The sequence below is a fragment of the Lepidochelys kempii genome, chromosome 25 (genome assembly GCF_965140285.1).
Source record: "Lepidochelys kempii isolate rLepKem1 chromosome 25, rLepKem1.hap1, whole genome shotgun sequence".
Lineage (NCBI taxonomy): Eukaryota > Metazoa > Chordata > Testudines > Cheloniidae > Lepidochelys > Lepidochelys kempii.
Genome location: NC_136404.1, coordinates 12,859,507 through 12,882,468, shown reverse-complemented (window position 1 = coordinate 12,882,468; position 22,962 = coordinate 12,859,507). Strand labels below are relative to the sequence as shown.

General features: G+C 42.4%; 1 protein-coding gene across 1 annotated transcript in view; it reads right to left on the bottom strand.

Moving 5' to 3' along the window:
- LOC140903099 (scaffold attachment factor B1-like) overlaps positions 1–22,962 on the bottom strand; it is a 32,255-nt gene that overhangs the window by 9,191 nt on the left and 102 nt on the right. Inside the window, 13 exon segments of the mRNA XM_073323855.2 lie at positions 922–1,001; positions 1,098–1,247; positions 3,456–3,556; positions 10,731–10,777; positions 11,179–11,677; positions 12,575–12,602; positions 13,715–13,777; positions 14,810–15,016; positions 15,097–15,158; positions 19,774–19,861; positions 22,443–22,735; positions 22,738–22,780; positions 22,782–22,961. Coding sequence (XP_073179956.1) covers positions 922–1,001; positions 1,098–1,247; positions 3,456–3,556; positions 10,731–10,777; positions 11,179–11,677; positions 12,575–12,602; positions 13,715–13,777; positions 14,810–15,016; positions 15,097–15,158; positions 19,774–19,861; positions 22,443–22,735; positions 22,738–22,780; positions 22,782–22,961 — 1,841 coding nt within the window.

The window sequence follows — 22,962 nt, the reverse complement described above, 5'->3', positions numbered from 1 at the left end:
TTAAAGCAGAGGAGTTATCTTAACCCTTCTGGCTATTCTAAGTATTCCAAAAAGAAAAAGCAGTGTGGCGCTGATGAGAACAAATGGTGGGAACAGAATCTTGAACATCTGATCTCCAACAGTAGCCCTAGGTAGCCCTGTTCCATGAGAGAATCTCTTGTGTGTAAAAAGCTCTAGTACGGGAACAGACTAATGAATGGATCAGAACTCTGGAGTGGTGCTCTTTATAGGTTTATGATATTGATGTGTAGCAGGCTTTATTGCAGGCTGGCATAAGAAGATCTAGACATACCAAAAAGCCTATGACCGAGAAAACATGGGTCTTATATATGCCTAACAAGGCATGCAGTTGAAATATCTGCACTTCACTCACTGTTAACTTTTATAATAGTATATTTGGTAATAAAGATCAGAAAAAACAGTCATTATGATAAAACAGAGAGCCAAAAAAAAACTGAACTGGAAAATGGAACTGAGAATTACAACTGAGCTAGGGAGTAAGGTTCCAAGCACATACAAGGGAAAGTTAGCATTCAAGGAAAATAACCAATTTCTGAGATTTCTCCACCCACAACAATAATCAGGATACTTCAAAGTCTACACAGGGGAGTCAGGGTGGAGACCTTTTAATGAAATTCCATCAGGGAGTTGTGTTTTCAGTGGTTTCTTTTTTGCTACTTAAGCCTTATTAGTTCCTAGATAATCAGATAAAGATTTAATTTGTGACTGCATACACTTGACCAGAAATGTGACAATGAAACACAAATATTGCTTCATTCATATTTTTGCATGCATCACTCCAGACCTCTTTATATATTCACCTTGCTCACTTCTTAACACAGCTTTGTTTTTCCAGACAAAGCAGAAAATACCCCAAAACTATCAAACTATTTTTCAGATATGGGATCTATAGAATGATACCTCTCACTGACAACTGTTTCCTTCTTCACTTCACTCTCTTTTTTCTCTGTAGGTTTTTTCCCAGCAGGTTCATTTTTTGCCTGAAATTATATTTGACAAACACCAGGTGAAACATTTCAGTAATATAGGAATTCTTAGACAGGTTATTCTATCTTTTCTTGAGAATGATCACTTACTTTTTCTACAGAAATTATTTTCCCATGTAACTCTGTTTTATGAAGGTGTGTAATACACTTTGTTGCCTCCTCAGCTGTAGACATTGTAACAAACCCATAGCAGCGAGAACCAGGACTGCGAGCATTGGTCACCACTTTTGCACCAACCACCTTAAGGAGGACAATTACAGTGTCACTTTATTATAAGTACACAACACACTCATACACAGCCCATTTATAACCTTAAAATATTAGGTTTCAGAGTAGCAGCCGTGTTAGTCTGTATTCGGAAAAAGAAAAGGAGTACTTGTGGCACCTTAGAAACTAACAAATTTATTTGAGCATAAGCTTTCGTGAGCTACAGCTCACTTCATTGGACACATTCACCATGTCTTTTACCTACTCTAATGCAGCCTATCATACCTGGATTATCTGTTTTTAAGCGACAAACAACTATGAAAACAACATTTTGGAACCAAGCATTATAAGTGCAATGTTGCAAAAGTTCAACTGGTGAAAAGCAAAAAGAAAAGGAGGACTTGTGGCACCTTAGAGACTAACCAATTTATTAGAGCATAAGCTTTCGTGAGCTACAGCTCACTTCTGAAGAAGTGAGCTGTAGCTCACGAAAGCTTATGCTCTAATAAATTGGTTAGTCTCTAAGGTGCCACAAGTCCTCCTTTTCTTTTTGCGAATACAGACTAACTCGGCTGTTACTCTGAAACCTGTCATGGTGAAAAGCAGACTATGTGAAGTCTATTTATAAGAAATCCTGTAAAATGTGCATCACCAGCATCATTTTGATGAACGGTAATAAAAGGAACAACAGTCAAGGGCAAGTATAATTTCCACTCATGTTGATACGAGTTCAACAATCTGCTAGGATGAGTCCCAACAAAAATGTAACTTTTCAGTCATTGGTAGTTGTATGCACAAAATATTAACGAATTAAAAATTTTTTCAAATAAAATTCAGTTTGAGAGGTGGGAAGCACTCACCAAAAATATGATTTTAAAAAGCCTACTTATATGCAATTTTCAAGTATGCTACAGAAGACAGGGAAGAAAACATTGAAACAACATGTATAGATAAGTATTTCCATAAAAGCTCTTTGTTTATGCAGATAAAGTCTATACAGCACACTTAATACTGGGGGAATAAATCAGAAATTCATACAGGCTTCCCATTTTAAAGTGCAGCTGAAGGTGGAATATGCTTTTAACATGTACTTTACCGCAGGTGTACTTTTGCCTCTTGAAAATTTAACTTTGTCCATAATTAATATTCAAAGAAGAATATGGATTCTTTTGTTTGAATTACAGTGACTGCTGTCAGATTATTCAGGCAAATACAAAGACAGCTGTCACCGGTATTTTGGATGCACATTTGTGCCATTTCTCTAGAATCATCTCCTCCCAGATCACTGGATGAAATTTTGGATTAAACTAAGAAAATGAGTACACCTCATTTTAATAATGTAATTTGACACAGTTAATTTTCTTGGCATCAAATGCAATAACCACATGCAATTCAAACAAATACCCAGATGTGCTGAAGTTAATTCATTTGATTTAATGTAAGATCACAATATGTTAAGTTTTGTTTTTTCTCAAGGTGAATTTGCAGAAAGCCATTCCCGCCGCTTGCAGTGGGAACGGTATTTAAGCATTCTCAGCATCTGACAACGTCATTTTAAAGTACACTACTGAACCTCTGAGAAAAATACTTAAATATTCCTTCAAATACGAGGGAAGTTATTAATTTTGGCATCCATCATCTATTAAATCAGCCCTTCCAATTTTCCTCTTAACAGGAGATATGGGATTTAATTCAGCACACCATTAACAGCAGCATACAAAACCTTTTTCAAGTGTTAATTTTAGTATCAGTGTCAATTTTAGACCAAACAAATCTTTGGACTTACTTATTTTCTTAGTTTAATCCAAAAGAATGGAGACACCATTCTTACATACTACACCAGAAAGAAGGCTCTAAATTCCAATATTATTTCATTCAGGTTCAAATATAGCCCCTTCATATTATTAAATTTACGCTGAGTGACCATGAGGGTGACACTACAGTATAGGAAATGGAGAAATATATATAACAAAGACATTAGCCTAAATTAATTCAAACCAGGATCTGGAGAGGAAAGGATATTTTTTGTACGGGTGAGGGAAAAATACAAAAGCTTAAATAGCTTAGATTAGTACATCTTATTTGCTTTTGTGTGCAACAAGAATATTTTTGATAATTTAGACTTCCAATTACCTGTACTTCATCTGTGGTACTGGTATTCCATTAAAATACTTTAAATAGCAAACACCAAGAGAAGAAATATTGTTAGCTAGTTTGGGGTAAAAGGATCAAAAACTGTACCTTCCCATATTTGCTAAAAAGATTCTTCAAGTCTGTAGCTCTAGTCGTGGAGGCAAGTCCACTCACCCAAAAGTTTCTACCAGAACTGCTACTAGTGCGACCTAATTCAAAAAGAAAACTCATTTCACCATAATTAAAAAAAGCAATTCCAGTTCACATTCTTTAGTCACAGGTCAACTGAAATATAAAGTGTAAAATTTACCTTCACTGATTGACATTCTTCAAAGTGAATAGTACCTTTAAGTTCGACGTATTTGCAGTTGTAACAAAGTACAAGTTTTGACATGCATGATAAAAATATAGTACATTACTTTACAAAGACTCAGACTTCACTAAATAGAATGGTTACTCACCTTAGGTAACTGTGGTTCTTAGAGGTGTTTTGTCCATGTGGATCCCACTTATGGCACAAATATTCCTCATGTGTGAGAGACTGAAATTTTTGACCATTCAATCTAGACTCCTAATTGCCTACATCCCTTTTGAAAATGAGATTTAGGCTCATAAATTAGTTAGTTGTGGTGCTGAGTGCCGCAAAACCTAAATACCTTTAAAAATATGGGCCTACGTGTTCTAGGAACCTAAGTGACTTGAAAAAAAAAATGGATTTTCGGTATTTCTGAAGTAAAATTTTCAATCACCTAATCCAGCATATAATGGCTGTTAAAGGTATGGCTTGAGCTCCAAGTGGCAGCCTTGCAGATCTGATATAGGAAAACTTCTTAGGCACCCTGAAAAGGCTGTCTCGCTTTAGTTGTGTGGGCCCTGATGCCCAACGGAGGGGGCTTATCTACTAGTTGGTAACAAATTGTAATGCACTGAGTGATCCACTTGGATCCATCCACATAAGCATAGCCCTGAAAAGCAGGTTCTACTAGCTGTTGAAATGCTTTACTGGGTTCCAGTTGAGCTGTATTCTGCACACACATCCTCCAGCTGGTTTTAGAGCAACAGCCGTGTTAGTGTGTATTCGCAAAAAGAAAAGGAGGACTTGTGGCACCTTAGAGACTAACCAATTTCTTTGAGCATGAGCTTCGGCAACTCTGCCTTGCAAAATCCCTTGTTCTTCCTTATACAGGTGTGGGTCTACTCTGCTCTGATTACCTGCTAATGAGCTGTCAATGCATTAAATTGGGATTGGGAGAGTTTTCAGCCACCTATGACAGGTTTCAGAGTAACAGCCGTGTTAGTCTGTATTCGCAAAAAGAAAAGGAGGACTTGTGGCACCTTAGAGACTAACCAATTGAGCTGTAGCTCACGAAAGCTCATGCTCAAATAAATTGGTTAGTCTCTAAGGTGCCACAAGTACTCCTTTTCTTTCAGCCACCTATGAAATATCCTTGCTGTCCATAATTGAAACAAGTCTTTTTATGACAGGTTTCAGAGCAGCAGCCGTGTTAGTCTGTATCAGCAAAAAGAAAAGGAGTACTTGTGGCACCTGAGAGACTAACCAATTTATTTGAGCATAAGCTTTCGTGAGCTACAGCTCACTTCATCAGTGAGCTGTAGCTCACGAAAGCTTATGCTCAAATAAATTTGTTAGTCTCTCAGGTGCCACAAGTACTCCAAGTCTTTTTATCAATCCTCGCTTACCAATTTCCTTAGGCTTCTGAGTGGTCAAATGTCCTCCTTAACTGGGTGGAGTAGATCTTGATCTAGCTATCTGCAATTGAACCAACAGTTGCTCAGTTTGGAGATATTTCTCTTTCAGTCTCTTAGAACTGCTCTGATATTCCTTCCAGTTCCTTCACCAAATGCAGGCTAGCTTTACTAAAGCCCTTCGCTTCTCTTGACAATGTTCTCTTTTTCCAAATCACAGCATTCCTTCTCCATAGGTTCTCACTTTCAACAAGAATTGTACACTGGAAATGTTTCTCTGTCAACCATCTGGACTAATACCCTTGTGATCCTCAGTGTGGTTAGCAATGATTTGTGCCAACAACCTTCTAAAACTGGTCTTGTTTACAAGAGTCTAATTCTGCATATTTCACTCCACCTCAAGAATTTTTTGGACTAATGCATGTAATCTGCTCAGGTACACAGCTGTTCTCCAGTATGTTGATCAGTTTCAGAAACTGACGCTTAAGCTCTGATGCTCTCTCTATAGCTCCATATGCCTTTTCTAGACTCTTAAAAACCATCTCCAGCACTTGTCTTGATACCAGCTAGTATGATTATCCTCACTGCTGGGGTCAATGCATTTGCAGTGATATTACCTCTCTTTATCTTGTCAGAGATTTCATCACCTTTCATAAAGTCTCTGGTTTGAGCTTGCCAGGCAGGATAATCAACCTCTCCACTGAGTCTGGGTGAACTGCCCGAAAAAACATTTCAGTTTAAACTTTACATCTGTCGTTCTTTGTCTCACTGGTAGATTTCAAAACCTGCTCTTGTAAACAAGACAAAGATTTACAGCAGCAACAGCTGCTTCCACTGAATGACTACCTGTTAACCCTCTCCTTTGTCAGTCACATGTGTAAACTGTCTGTCAGTATCAGATCCTCCATCAGAATGTTCAGGATCCCCATGCTCATTGTGCTGGGAATCTGTGAGCAGTTCTAGTGGAAATAAGTAGCATAATCCTATGGTGAATAGATATCACAACCCATTTCTTCACTAATCTGTGTATTTCACACACTCTCTCCCCTTGTGTATTAAGGGAGGCAAGATCTGGAAATTCACAAAACATTTAAAACCACTCTCCTTCAAAGGTCTGTATATCAGTTACCTGACTATATGCCCACCTATCAGCCCACCTTATTGCTTCTGTACTGTCAGTATGAGACATCACTGATGGAAATGGGTCTGTAGGAATTCGGCCCAAATGTCTGCAAGTGTCCATGACTCTAGTCAATAGAATCAATACAGTACATGCACACACATATACTACCACTCTATTCTCTTTGACTGAATAATACTGATTGTCTCAGAAAGAGAAATCAGATAAAACTGTTTAAACCTCAAGTCCAATTTTGGGCACTATTTGTGTAACAGGAAGGGAGGTAGATGAAGAAATATTACATATAACTATTACACTCCCCCGTTTCCTACATCTCAGTTTAACACTTTTCTGAGGTACAAGCCAGAGTTCTCTCTTTATGCATTATGCAGTTAAACCTCATGGCTACTGTATGTAAAACCCTGAATGTAGCTGTTAACTGTTCCCAGTCAGCTTCAAAGAGAGTACTATACAATTTCTAAATAAACAAAGATTTAAGACACAAAAATATTGTAAATAGTATTTGGAATACTTATGAATATTTTTAAACAACGTCTTTTAGAATGTAATAGAAACATCGGTAGATTTACAGACTGTCCCATTTTGTTGCTGTTATATATATATATATTTTTAAATGTTAAGGTTTCAACGTAACATTTGCACTTCTATACTTTAGCACGCACATATAAACAAACCCCACTGATCCGATTTCAGAGGATTTTTCAGTCTTTATAGTGTGGCCCTAATATGTATAGTATCACCTGGATTCTTCAGAGCTTGAGAAGAATGGAAAAGAATAGAGATTTTGCCAAACTCATCAGAGCTTTGTCAACAAACAAAAATCTGGGGATCCTTACAGCTAGGAGGATTCCAGCCCCTGGATTAATAGTTCCTGGTCTCAGTTGTTGGTGAAATAGAAATCTGAAGTCTATAACCAAAGTGGTAGAGGCACTGGAATCAACATTTCTATGAAGCGCTCACTCTGTAGGGTACCATATTTTCCCTCACAAACCCACCTAAGTCAGGTAAGAATTTACAAACCTTTACCTTTGCTCTGTTCTCTTTTGGACAAAACCCCTTTTTAACCTCCACCTCCTCCCTCACCTAAACTGTGATTGGCACAGCTCTCAACTGGTGAATGTGTGGGACCTGAACAACTGCTCGCCCTAAATGAATGCTACTCCCGCAGCTTCAGAAGCAGCTACTGAGCATGTCTATTAATGACATGTTTCTGGATGTCCTGGGTCCTTCCACCAGACCTTGGGCCTCAAAGTTTCAGAGGCAAGAATCCGGGAAGGATCCTGGGATGGTAATTGCTCTGAAGAAAAAGGAAAAGTATTTGATGTTCTTGTTGGCAAACAGGTTTATTATGGAAGGGCTCTATTTGCAGAATAGAGGCTTGAGGATGGAGTTCTTCAGCAACTACTAGTGGTTGGCAGAGTACTGAATGTCGAGGCAATTATGCCAATTGTTTGTTCCTGGTAGTTATCCTGTAAAGATGGCGCTAATGCCACAGCTTGATTGTCTCCTGACAAAGAAAGGATGAGTTGGCACCCTCCTGCCTATCGATATAAAATATTACTTTACCAAGGTGTTGCTTTACTGTGGTTCTTTTCAAGAGCAGCAAATTGATATGGAGTAAGGACTCTTTCCAGAACAATATGCCTTGCATTTGCAGGTGGTTTAAATGGACCAGAAACCTGCTATGGAGACACTTGTAATCTTTGTTGCTGTGGGAAGAGAGGTGTAGAATGGTATCTCTTCTTTGCAGCTCAACTAGGGATAGGTCCATCAGTCCAGGGAAATACTATAGGATTTGGAAACACAAGGCAAATGTTTGTATTTGGTGGGTTGGTAAAGAAGACTTCAGCCGGCCTTGAAGGTGAAGACTTGCAAGAGTGTCACATGAGTGCACAAGGCCATGTACCTTAACAGTTTGATTCTTGCTGTTCTTGCAGGGTTTCCCTGAGGATGAAGATCAGGAAAACGATAGCCTCAAATCTGTCTTGAGGAAGATATTCCTTTGCTGTATTGGAATCTAGAAAAGCCCCTATAAAAATGCTATGGACTGGGTTGGCCAACCTCAATTTGGAGGATCCAGAGGCTGAACAAAGGGTTTGCTGACCCTGTCTCAAAACTGGTAAGGAGACTTAGCGCACAGTCCCTACTTACAAAGGCATAAGAATGGCCATACTGGGTCAGACCAAAGGTCCATCTAGCCCAGTATCCTGTTTTCCGACAATGGCCAATGCCAGATCCCCCAGAGGCAATGAACAGAACAGGTAATCAAGTGATCCATCCCGCTGCCCATTCCCAGCTTCTGGCAAACAGAGGTTAGGGACATCATCCCTGCCCATCCTGGCTAATAGTGATTTATGGACATATCCTCCATGAACTTATCTAGTTCTTTTTTGAACCCGGTCATAGACTTGGTCTTCACACATCCTCTGGCAAGGAGTTCCACAGGCTGACTGTGTGTTGTGTGAAAAAATACTTCCTTTTGTTTGTTTTAAACCTGCTGCCTATTAGTTCCATTTGGTGACCCCTAGTTCCTTTGTTATGAAGAGTAAATAACACTTCCTTATTTACTTTCTCCATACCAGTCATGATTTTATAGACATCTATCACATCCCTCCCCTTAGCTGCCTCTTTTCCAAGCTGAAAAGTCCGTGTCTTATTAATCTCTCCTCACATGGAAGCCGTTTCATACCCCTAATAATTTTTGTTGCCCATTTCTGAACCTTTTCCAATTCCAATACATCTCTTTTGAAATGGGGTGACCACATTTGCACGCAATATTCAACATGTGGGTGTACCATGGATTTATACTGAGGCAATATGATATTTTCTGTCTTATTACCTATCCTCTTCCTAATGATTCCCAACATTCTGTTCACTTTTTTGACAGCTGCTGTACACTGAGTGGATGTTTTCAGAGAATTATCCAGAATGACTCCAAGATTTCTTTCCTTAGTAGTAACAGCTAATTTAGACCCCATGATTTTATATGTATAGTTGGGATTACGTTTTTCCAATATGCATTACTTTGCATTTCTTAACACTGAATTTCATCTGTCATTTTGTTGCCCATTCATTCAGTTTTGTGAGATCTTTTTGTAGCTCTTCACAGTCTGCTTGGGACTATCTTGAGTAGTTTTGTATCATCTGAAAATTTTGCCACCTTACTGTTTACCCCCTTTTCCCTGATCATTTATGAATATGTTGAATAGGACTGGTGCCAGTACAGAGCCCTGGGGGACACCACTAATTTACCCTTCTCCATTCTGAAAACTGACCATTTATTCCTATCCTTTATTTCATATCTTTTAACCAGTTACCAATCCATGAGAGGACTGTGCCCTCTTATCCCATGACAGCTTACTTTACTTTTTTGGTGAGGGACCTAAGGCACTGAAGAGGTAGAATCTCTGGGAGTCAAAGTTCCTTTTTGGAGTCAGAGGAACATCTTTCCAAACCCAACACTCCCTATATGACTTGTTCAAGAAGGCAGAAATATCTAGAGTGATGAATTCTGGCGGAAAAAGATCAGCATATGGTCCAGAATGTGGCCTTCATAAAAACAGATTAATAAATTAAGAGTATCTATCCGTTAATGAAGTAAGTCCATTTGGCTCGATGTCAGTGTTTAGGCTCAGCCACTAGGTGAAGAGATGCCAAGTAGGAGTCAGGAAGAAGAAAATGCAAAGAAAACAAATAAGACACGGCCAAAAGGGCAGAAAAGTGTCCTTAAAATACTTATAGCAATTACTAATATATACAAAACTGATTTGATGAAAGGGTGTCAGCAGGCAGACACTGCCAAGTTCTGTTCTACTGCTGGAGTGGTCAGAGCGAACGGGGAGGCAATTGGATCTGCACTGCCCTACATATCCTTGAATGGGAGAGGAGACAGATATAAGGACATGCACAGGCAATGGGGCCCAGCTGACACTGCTGGGTGAAAGATTATGATCTCACTTGCATATGGTATGTACATGTCCCATAAGTGGGATCCACAAAGACAGATTCCATGAAGAAACAAAATAATTTGACTAAGGGAGACTGCCTTTGAAGATTGTCACAGAAGTGTACAGCTATTTTAATTTAAATGTATAGGCAATTATTAGAATCCTTATTTTAGCAAAACAGAAGATTATATATGATAAATTTGTTTCATATATTTAAACTGAGTAGAATTATGAAAGGCTCTTCACTCAATGAGATGTCCATAAGCACCTTCACTGGTCTGAAGGACGTATCTGCCATGTATTAAAAGTTTTCTTTGAAGTCACTGTTACAATTTGTAGGATATAGTCACCTAATATCCATAGAAAATGATTAGAACAATAAGCTTTCCATGATACACACTAAGTATTTTTGAAACAATGGTTACATAATGCAGATAGAAAGCCTTAATTAAATCTTGCAATCATTGCCACTGATTTCAATTATTTTCAAATCATTTACAATAACCTACTCTGCAAAAAAGCAAAAGGAATTACACAAGTTTTACCAAATGAATCCTAGGATGAAGATTATTTTCCTTTACAACATACCTTTCTCATCTTTTGAGACTGTCTTTGTAGCTCTGTCCTCCTCAGGGCTAAAGACAAAAATTAATGTTAATCAATGAGGAAACAAAAAGGAAAATTAACTCTAAATTATGGTATTAAAATACCTACCAGAAACTAGTTGAGAAACAAAAGACACCTTTGCAAACTTGTATTAAGAAATCTGACATGAAATAAGGAAAGTCAGATTCTTAAAACTTATGTCTGGCAGAAGATAAAAATAAGAATTTAATAAAACAACCTTTGAAGGTTGAGGAAAGGAAGGAAATCAAACCATCAGTTAAAAATTGCACAAGAAGAAATAAAAGATTCTTTAGGAATAGACTACAATTTCATCAGTCTTGCTGGCCAATTGAAGGAAACAGCTTATTTGCATCACTTAATGACCAATAAAAAAAGATAGCATCTGGTCTAAAACTGAGAAAAAACAAACCTCTTTTTCTGATCACCGCCCTCATTGGTAGAGGACTCTTTAGTAGCAGATGATTCTTCAGAAATAGCTTTGTCTTCTGTTTTCTTGGCATCTTCTTTACTATCTTTGGTTTCAGGACCTGCATCTTTATCCGCTGTTTCCCCACTAGAAGCTTCCAGACCTTCTGATGGTTTGCTACTCTGATCACTTATGTTTTCTACTACTAAAGATTCAGAGTCCATTTTCTCTTCATCTATTGTCTGTTCACTTGTCTCCCCTTTTGCTACAACTAAATGCTTTGCTTCCTTCCTTGAAAGATCTTGTGCTGACTTGCTGTCCAAATCTAAAGCATCTTCCTCCGACTGACTGGCAGCAAGAGCGTCCTCTTCCTCTGCTAGCTTTTTGCCTGCCACGGCGTTACTTGCTTCTTGTGCATATGGCTGCTCCACTTCGGAAATTTCTTCTTTAAGTGGTTCAGATTTACAAGTTTCCCCCAAAATCTCGAGTATTTTCTCATTTTCTACGGATTTAACAGGAATAGAATGGCACAAGATTTAATCACCAGGGAAATAAAGCAATCACAAATGTGGAACTGGCATGGCTGCCACACTAACACCAAGAGAAGTTCTAAGCTACACAGAGATTGGAAAACCCTAATGTACACAATATTAAAGTTCTAAACTATTTGCAGCCTAACAAATTATATTAAGCCCAAACGTTATAGGGAAGAAAACGCCCCCACAGATTTAACAAAAACCTTCTGGCTGATCCTTGACATTCTTCATGAAATTGTTCAGTTCTGGTTCTTCTCAATTTAACTTCCACAATCCAAGATGTTTAACTGAATGTATCAATGCACTGAAAGTTCAATTTTCTAATTTCTGTGAAATTCTTTTAGCAGACACTCCAACATGAAAACTGGGACATCTTCTGATGGTGCATGAGTATATTTTCAGTCCAGAAAGTGAATAGAATCTGTATGGAATTTCCATGAAGAAACTGTCTTCTTTCTTCTGTATCCAGTTACTAATTTTTAAATTTTAGGTCCCTACAATGGCTTTATACTGCCTTTTCTGCTCTACTAGTTAAAGAATTAAGATACTCTGTGATATCACAAGATCTGTTTTACATGTAGAATCTTTAGCTTTTAAACTGAAATTAACTTTTCTAGATCCATTTATGTAGTTTAGGAGGCTTTTAAATAACCACTTTATGTCAGTGAAAATATTTAAATGACAGACATTAGTTCACAGATCTGGGGATATGATTGGGTTTCCAATCTCTATGACCCTTGCATGATCTGGATTGTCCACCATAGGAATAATGCAAACTATAACATTGCATTTTTTGTTAAAACAACTAGTGTTTTAAAAAGGGTTAGTTGAAAAGATGGGATTACATTGTTCTTTAATAGTACCTGGCTCCAAGGGTGATTCCTCGATTTTCTGTAAAAATAATAAAATAAAATAAAACATTTGCAAACACTTTTATAAACCTAATAAACTGAGTCTAAATTATGAACAAAAATAGAATTTAGACTATTTGAAGTTACTGTATTTAAAACTGGCTCACCTAGAACCATTTCAAACGAATGTTTATATAAATAATGAAAATTTACATAAACAAAACCACAAAATAAATCAAGACTACCTGAGTTCACCTACATTTGTTATGTGTCTTTCTAGCTAACTCAGGCTATGTCTACACTATGGACCTGTTTACAGTGGCACAGGTGTGCTGTTGTAAGGTCTCCCCTGAGCTCCCCAGAGAGCTCTCCTGCTGGCATAATTAAACCATTCCTAATGAGCAGTGGCAGTCATTTTGGCAGGAGAACATCTCCCGCTGTCCACACCAGCGCTTTTGTCAGTGAAACTTTTGTTGGTCAGAAAGGTGTGTTTTGTTTTGTTTTCACACCCCAACCGACAAAAATTTGTCTACACTAACACTTTTGTTGGGTAAAAGCCTCAGAATACTAAAGGCCTTAGAAAGAACATTTATGTCTACTATGCCGAAAATAATAAATATGGAGAAAACATATTGCACATTTGTACTAACCACTGTAATTCACAATGATGAAAAAGGAAATGAAGTGAACTGAAAATCAGATTATGTAATGTTAGCATTAATGCGGTATTTTTGTTTCCTCTCTAAAAGAAAGTTCATCAAAATATGTATAAGCAGGGGGTATTTAAGTTCTATTGGTGCCCACACAAAAGGAAGTTAAGCTTTCCAAACTAAAACCACTTTTATTTACAACTCAGATAGTAGAGGATGATGATGATTTCTCAAAGTGGGCAGCCAAAACTGGCAAATGTGCTCAATCAGCTTATAGATATGAGTAAAGATAGTGTCCAGACTCCAAAATAAGTAGGCACTGCCCTGAGACCCCACTGTCATTATGACTTTATTAAGTATTACAACATCTATACTAAATCATAATATGAATTCCAATTAGAGTAAAAGACGTGAGTTCAGTTTTATTATGTTGAGAGATTAATTGGCAATTTTCTATGTAGTACTGAAAATAACCCGCAGTAGAGCTAAAATTTCAATTTACCTTCATGATATTTAAATCAGATGAGGCAGCATCTAAGCTGTTTCCAATTTCCTCACAGTCTTCCTGAAAGATTGAATGGAAAATATTTCACTCCTTACAAAAAATTAACTATAGCTTTACAGATAAAAACCTAAATAAAATATTGGAAGGTAGGAGAAACAACACTACTTTATCTGACTTTCCCAGGGAGATAGCATTTGTATAAATATTTACCAATAATCAGAGGAACTTTTGCTCCCAAACCTCAAAATGCTACCCAAGAATGCTGAAAAATGTCAGGAAAATTATTCTAATAATTTAATGAAATTATTCATCAGCAATAAAACATCAGTTTACAATGGTCTTGCACATTTAAAGCTCCTGATCTGAAGAGAAAATTCGTTAATTTGTTTGACAGCTTTTAACATTAGTATGTCTCATTGCCTTGCTTCTCCTGCTTCTAAAGGGAAAAAAGTAATCTGAATTAGTTAACACAAGACTCATACTCTGGGTTTTTGGAGACAAAGCATGTCCTACAAGTAACATACTTGGACCCTGCTGAGAAATGAACAATAAGACACATAGCTCAAAGCGCTGCTATATGATTTAGAGCAGTTTTAACTTGTAGAATACCAGGTTTTGCCTTCCAGATTAAGGGGCCACTGCTGCAATGGCAGAACTTAAAATGTAAGAGTAATAACGTTAGTACAAAATTGGCATTCCCAAAATAGAGGAAAGTAACATTGGGGGAGCCCTGAAGTGAGCAAATTAGTTAAAATTCTGTGTCAGCCCAATGAAAATATATTGTACAATAATGCATATGTGGGTCTCTCATAAGGCTCTCAGACATACGAAGGTATAATTTAAAAGAATGCAAATGTAGAATTAGGGCAAAATAGAATACACAAAGACTTAAAACCTAAATATTTTTAACAAGGACATTATTTACATAGATGGTGTGGACGAAATCAAAAAAGTTCAACCTCCAAATTATTTCCATTAAGTGGAACACTAACATGCAATAAATAAATATTGATTCCTGACATTTAAGTGATGCATATCATCTACAATTTTCAGAAATTAAATATATGATAAATTGTATCTCCAGTTACTTACCTCGTTTTCTGTAAGTTGATCTGGAAGTTCTTTCATTTCTGCATCAATATTGTCTTTACTATCAGACAGTGAGTCAAGAATATTATCAGCATTGTAATCATCTCCACAGTCTACAGCACTGCCATTATCTATTTCAGCTTCATCTAATACGCTAATATCCATCATGTCAATATCCTGTAAATTATCCAAACTTGCTTCAATATCCTCCTGTAAAAAGAAAAGAATAGCTGTATATTCATTGTGACTTGAAAGCAACACTATTTAATCTTCATCATGGTTTCACATACCTGTTCATCTCTAGAGTTTTCCTCCAGTCCATTGTCTTCAATGCCTTCTTCTGGTTTTCGCCCTGAAAAAAGCATTATTCAAACGATTAAGAGCAATATCTGTTTCAGAATACACACTCTTTGCTAAATTAGCTATTCAACCTTGAGTTTGTTCCAAAAATTAATCATTAAGACCCCGATTCTGGAGCTGCAGATAATCTGGGCTGTATTTACCACTACAATGTCATTACATGGCATCAACTTGAACAAGTGTAGTGTTTCTGGTGCCTGTTCTACACCTAAAATTTAGGTTGACCTATCTATGTCACTTGGGGCTGTGAAAGATTTCACACCCTGAACTCTGTAGTTAGGTTGACCTAACCCCCAACGTAGACGTGGCCAGGTTAACCTAGCAACCATCTCTCGGAGAGGTGGATTGTCATCAACAGAAAAAACCCCTTCCACTAACGTAGGAAGTATCTACACTATGTGCTGCTGCAGCACCACAGCGATGCCGCTTTAGCGGCTCCAGTGTAGTCATACCCCAGGTGACTATTTAGATTTCCCTACATCATTCTCTTACCCCTATACACCTCAATAAAAGGACACTATAAAAATAAAATTTTAAAAAAGCCACCTTAGAAATTATAATAAACAGAATCATAATATTTTGCTTTCTCCATTTATGTTCTGCTCATCTCAAAAACAGATTAGTCAATTATTAGTTTATAATTTAGATCCCAATATTGCAAGCAGGTCCATATCATCTCTTTGCAGGATCAAGGACTTTGATTTTAAGAAAAAAAGAAAAGGAGGACTTGTGGCACCTTAGAGACTAACAAATTTATTTGAGCATAAGCTTTCGTGAGCTACAGCTCACTTCATGGATGCATTCAGTGGAAAATACAGTGGGGAGATTTATATACATAGAGAACATGAAACAATGGGTGTTACCATACACACTGTAATGAGATTGATCACTTAAGGTGAGCTATTACCAGCAGGAGAGGCGGGGGGGGTGGGTGGGGGGGAAGGGGACGGGACTGGGACAACACACAGAGGGACCTTTTGTAGTGATAATCAAGGTGGGCCATTTCCAGCAGTTGACAAAAATGTCTGAGGAACAGTGGGGGGTGGGAATAAAGATGGGGAAATAGTTTTACTTTGTATAAAGACCCATCCACTCCCAGTCTCTATTCAAACCTAAGTTAATTGTATCCAGTTTGCCAATTAATTCCAATTCAGAAGTCTCTCATTGGAGTCTGTTTTTGAAGTTTTTTTTGTTGAAGAAAGATTAAGAATGAGCTCTCAAAATTGGATACTCTCATAAAAACATCAACCTTCCACACAAACTTCCTCGTGGCTGGACTTTACTAAAACTAGACAAGCCATTTACAACACACACTTTGCTTCTCTACAAAAGAAAAACGACACTAATCTAAACTACTACATGCCACAAGGGGTCACAACAGTGGTTCCCTTAACCCACCCAGCAATATTATTAATCTATCCAACTATACTCTTAGCCCAGCAGAAGAATCTGTCCTATTTCGGGGCCTCTCCTTCTTCCCCCTCCACCCCACGAACATGATACAGTTCTGTGGTGACCTAGAATCCTATTTTCGACATCTCCGACTCAAGGAATATTTCCAACACACCTCTGAACAACATACTAACCCACCGAGACCTTCCTACTAAGACTACAAAAAGAAGGATTCTGGGTGGACTCCTCCTGAAGGTCGAAACAACAGACTGGACCTCTACATAGAGTGCTTCCGCCGATGTGCACAGGCTGAAATTGTGGAAAAGCAGCATCACTTGCCCCATAACCTCAGCCGTGCAGAACACAATGCCATCCACAGCCTCAGAAACAACTCTGACATCATAATCAAAAAGGCAGACAAAGGAGATGCTGTCGTCATCATGACTAGGTCGGAATATGAACAAGAGGCTGCTGGGCAGCTCTCCAACACCACTTTCTACAAGCCATTACCCTCTGATCCCACTGAGCGTTACCAAAAGAAACTATACCATTTGCTCAAGAAACTCCCAGAAAAAGCACAAGAACAAATCTGCACAGACACACCCCTGGAACCCTGACCTGGGGTATTCTATCTGCTACCCAAGATCCATAAACCTGGAAATCCTGGACATCCCATCATCTCAGGCCCTGACAGCAAGATTGTCTGGCTATGAAGACTCCCTCCTCAGGCCCTATGCTACCAGCACTCCCAGCTATCTTCGAGACATCACTGACTTCCTGAAGAAACTACAATCCATCGGTGATCTTCCTGAAGACACCATCCTGGCCACTATGGATGTAGAAGCCCTCTACACCAACATTCCACACAAAGATGGACTACAAGCCGTCAGGAACACTATCCCTGATAATGTCACGGCAAACCTGGTGGCTGAACTTTGTGACTTTGTCCTCACCCATAACTATTTCACATTTGGGGACAATGTATACCTTCAAATCAGCGGCACTGCTATGGGTACCCGCATACCGCCACAGTATGCCAACATTTTTATGGCTGACTTAGAACAACGCTTCCTCAGCATTCGTCCCCTAATGCCCCATCTCTACTTGCGCTACATTGATGACATCTTCATCATCTGGACCCATGGAAAAGAAGCCCTTGAGGAATTCCACCATGATTCAACAATTTCCATCCCACCATCAACCTCAGCCTGGACCAGTCCACACAAGAGATCCACTTCCTGGACACTATGGTACTAATAAGCGATGGTCACATAACCACCACCCTCTACCGGAAACCTACTGACTGCTATTGCTACCTACATGCCTCCAGCTTTCATCCAGACCACACCACACGATCCATTGTCTACAGTCAAGGTCTACGATAGAACCGCATTTGCTCCAACCACTCAGACAGACACAAATGCCTATAAGATCTCCATCAAGCATTCTTATAACTACAATACTCACCTGCTGAAGTGAAGAAACAGATTGACAGAGCCAGAAGAGTACCCAGAAGTCACCTACTACAGGACAGGCCCAACAAAGATAATAACGCAACGCCACTAGCCATCACCTTCAGCCCCCAACTAAAACCTCTCCAGCGCATCATCAAGAATCTACAACCTATCCTGAAGGACGATCCCTCACTCTCACAGATCTTGGGAGACAGGCCAGTCCTTGCTTACAGACAGCCCCCAATCTGAAGCAAATACTTACCAGCAACCACACACCACACAACAAAAACACTAACCCAGGAACCTATCTTTGCAACAAAGCCCATTGCCAACTGTGTCCACACATCTATTTAGGGGACACCATCATAGGACCTAGTCACATCAGCCACACCATCAGAGATTTGTTAACCTGCACATCTACCAATGTGATATATGCCATCATGTGCCAGCAATGCCCCTCTGCCATGTACATTGGTCAAACTGGACAGTCTCTATGTAAAAGAATAAATGGACACAAATCAGACGTCAAGAATTATAACATTCAAAAACCAGTTGGAGAACACTTCAATCTCTTTGGTCACTCGATTACAGATCTAAAAGTTGCAATTCTTCAACAAAAAACTTCAAAAACAGACTCCAACGAGAGAGTGCTGAATTGGAATTAATTTGCAAACGGGATACAATTAACTTAGGCTTGAATAGAGACTGGGAGTGGATGGGTCATTACATAAAGTAAAACTATTTCCCCATGTTTATTCCTCCCTCCCACCCCCCCACCCCCGTTCCTTAGATGTTCTTGTCAACTGCTGGAAATGGCCCCCTTGATTATCACTACAAAAGGTTCCCCCCCCCAAGCGGGTAATAGCTTACCTTAAGTGATCACTCTCCTTACAGTGTGTATGATAACACCCATTGTTTCATGTTCTCTATGTATATAAATCTCCCCACTGTATTTTCCACTGAATGCATCCATGAAGTGAGCTGTAGCTCACAAAAGCTTATGCTCAAATAAATTTGTTAATCTCTAAGGTGCCACAAGTCCTCCTGTTCTTTTTGTGAATACAGACTAACACGACTGTTACTCTGAAACCTTTGATTTTAAGGTATTCAGGACATGGATCATGTGTCTGTGATGATGATCACAAATGTTATGATGATACAAATGTTAAATAGTCAATTTCACTTTCTGGTTCTCAGGTACTACCATAATGGATATACAGGCAATTGGCCCAATATAAACTCAAAAACAACAACTTGAAATCTAGTCAAATTATAAAAATGAGCTACAAGCAATTTCAGAAAATGCATGCCCCAAGCCAATTTCTGAGATTTTGCAACTACATAGTTTATTTATGACTAAACTAACTCCTTTCAGAAAAGGAGGGATTTCTTTCTAACACACAAACTCTGCTAAGGGGGCTTTCAGAGCAGCTGTCTCTCCTATGCCTGGCACAATTCTGTATTCACTGCCATGAGTACTAAAAATACACTTGCAATTTAAGACCACTTCCACTTTATGGTTAAAGGTATACTAACGTAAGGTATATTTGAACTTCATAATACAATTTTAAATAGTCTTCCCTGGTCAAAGAAACAGTTCTAAGCTTAAACATGTAATAAGTTGTTGATAGCATGATTTTAGGGGCACATTAACAAACTGGAATGAAAAATGGAAAATTACAAGACAAGTAATCTTAGAGAAAACTAACAAAAGAAAGATAAGCAAGACTACATGAACCAGGAGTGTCAACTGTTTTGTACCTTTGCTAGTTCTCTTTGGTGTTCTTTTATTGTTAACTTCTGAAGCCACTGGCATTTCATCAGGGTCTCCCCCTTCTTCCTCAATGGCCTATTGTAAACAGAGAAAGTAATTTTTGTTTTAGTGAGTTTTCAAGAGCCCATTTCCATTTCCCCAATATCATCTCACATGTAGGGGAGGCAGATATTGGCCATCAGTAAACAGCTCGGAGTGAGGAGGAGCTATATCAAGGTGCATTGCTCAAAATTTCCCAGAAAAATCAGAATACAATCAGCATTAGGACATCTATTCTGTACATGACAGCATCATATCTGAAGGCTCGGAAGATTACTTAGTCTAAGTTTTTTGGGGTCAGGGACTAGCTCTTTATGGGTTTGGACAGAACCTAAAGCAGGTACCATTAGAATACAAATTTGTAACAACGTTTCCTCACCCACAGCCTCGTGGGAGCTCAGTGAAGGAGTAGAGGGACAGCAGCAGCACAATAGTCCCAAGGGGCTCAATGAAGGGCGTGTGCGGGGGGGGGGGGGGGAGGGGAGGGGGAAGGAAATGAGGGAGAGCTAGAGGCCCCAGAGAAGGGGCTAGGAGGATTGTGTGTGTGTGGGGGGGGGGGGGGGGGGCGGAGGCACTAGAGGCCCCAGAGAAGGGGCTAGGAGGATGGGGGGGGGGGCGGAGACGCTAGAGGCCCCAGAGAAGGGGCTAGGAGGATGGGGGGGGGGGCGGAGACGCTAGAGGCCCCAGAGAAGGGGCTAGGAGGATGGGGGGGGGGGGCGGAGACGCTAGAGGCCCCAGAGGAGGGGGTAGGAGGATTGGGGGGGGGGGCGCTAGAGGCCCCAGAGAAGGGGGTAGGAGGATTGGGGGGGGGGGCGCTAGAGGCCCCAGAGGAGGGGGTAGGAGGATTGGGGGGGGGGCTAGAGGCCCCAGAGGAGGGGGTAGGAGGATTGGGGGGGGGGGGCTAGAGGCCCCAGAGGAGGGGGTAGGAGGATTGGGGGGGGGGGGGGGCTAGAGGCCCCAGAGGAGGGGGTAGGAGGATTGGGGGGGGGGGGGGCTAGAGGCCCCAGAGGAGGGGGTAGGAGGATTGGGGGGGGGGCTAGAGGCCCCAGAGGAGGGGGTAGGAGGATTGGGGGGGGGGCTAGAGGCCCCAGAGGAGGGGGTAGGAGGATTGGGGGGGGCGCTAGAGGCCCCAGAGAAGGGGGGTAGGAGGATTGGGGGGGGCGCTAGAGGCCCCAGAGAAGGGGGGTAGGAGGATTGGGGGGGGGCGCTAGAGGCCCCAGAGGAGGGGATAGGAGGATTGGGGGGGGGGCGCTAGAGGCCCCAGAGGAGGGGATAGGAGGATTGGGGGGGGGGGCGCTAGAGGCCCCAGAGGAGGGGGTAGGAGGATTGTGGGGGGGGGGCGCTAGAGGCCCCAGAGGAGGGGGTAGGAGGATTGTGGGGGGGGGGCGCTAGAGGCCCCAGAGGAGGGGGTAGGAGGATTGTGGGGGGGGGCGCTAGAGGCCCCAGAGGAGGGGGTAGGAGGATTGTGGGGGGGGGCGCTAGAGGCCCCAGAGGAGGGGGTAGGAGGATTGTGGGGGGGGGCGCTAGAGGCCCCAGAGGAGGGGGTAGGAGGATTGTGGGGGGGGCGCTAGAGGCCCCAGAGGAGGGGGTAGGAGGATTGTGGGGGGGGGGCGCTAGAGGCCCCAGAGGAGGGGGTAGGAGGATTGGGGGGGGGCGCTAGAGGCCCCAGAGAAGGGGGGTAGGAGGATTGTGGGGGGGGGGCGCTAGAGGCCCCAGAGAAGGGAGTAGGAGGATTGTGGGGGGGGGGCGCTAGAGGCCCCAGAGAAGGGGGTAGGAGGATTGGGGGGGGCGCTAGAGGCCCCCGAGAAGGGGGGTAGGAGGATTGGGGGGGGCGCTAGAGGCCCCCGAGAAGGGGGGTAGGAGGATTGGGGGGGGCGCTAGAGGCCCCAGAGAAGGGGGTAGGAGGATGGGGGGGGGCGCTAGAGGCCCCCGAGAAGGGGGGTAGGAGGATTGTGGGGGGGGCGCTAGAGGCCCCAGAGAAGGGGGGTAGGAGGATTGTGGGGGGGGGCGCTAGAGGCCCCAGAGAAGGGGGGTAGGAGGATTGGGGGGGGGGGCGCTAGAGGCCCCAGAGGAGGGGGGTAGGAGGATTGGGGGGGGCGCTAGAGGCCCCAGAGGAGGGGGTAGGAGGATTGGGGGGGGGGCGCTAGAGGCCCCAGAGGAGGGGGGTAGGAGGATTGGGGGGGGCGCTAGAGGCCCCAGAGGAGGGGGTAGGAGGATTGGGGGGGGCGCTAGAGGCCCCAGAGGAGGGGGTAGGAGGATTGGGGGGGGCGCTAGAGGCCCCAGAGGAGGGGGGTAGGAGGATTGTGGGGGGGGGGGCGCTAGAGGCCCCAGAGGAGGGGGTAGGAGGATTGGGGGGGGCGCTAGAGGCCCCAGAGAAGGGTATTCGCACCAGGGGGCTGTGCTGGGGCCGTCAGTGGTCCTAGGAGCGGCGCGAGGGACCTGGGGAGGAGCTGAGCAGCTCGCACCGGGCTCCGGTTAGCGTCATTTTCCCGCCCGGGCAGAGGGCTCCGCCGGGCCCGGGGCGCGCATGCGTCCAAGGCGCCTCAGCCCGGGGACAAAGGAGCCAGGCGGAGCGTCCCCCCGTCCGCCCCTCCCCCGCCCCCGCCTCGCCCCGCACCTTGCGGAGCCGCTCCATCAGGACGCTCTTGTTGCCGCCGCTGTCCAGGTTGCGGCGCTTGAGCTCGGCCCTCAGGTCGATGACCCGCAGCTCGCTCAGCCGCCGGGTCTCGGGCTCCGAGCCGGAGGGAGCCGCCCCGCCCAAGGGCGCGGACTCCCCCAGCCCGGCCGCTGACTGACTCTCCGCCATGACGCCGCTGCTCCGGCTCTCGCGCGCGCGGGACTCGGCAGAGCAAAGCAGCAAGAGCCGCGATCGCCAGCACAAAATGGTGGCGAGGCCGAAACGCCCCGGGGCGGGGGGGAGGAGAGGGTGCGGCGCGCAGGCGCAGTAAGGAGGGGGGGAAGGGGTATGCGCAGGCGCACGAGTTTCCAGAAAGAAGGGCTGCTTTCCGTTGTAGCACAGACAGGCCGTCACCGTGCCTGCTGACTGCGCATGCGGGTGACTGCGGCCCTGAAGCGGCTCGGGCGCATGCGCCAGGTTCAGACCCGTGTCACGCATCAAGGCTACGGCGCTTGCGCGT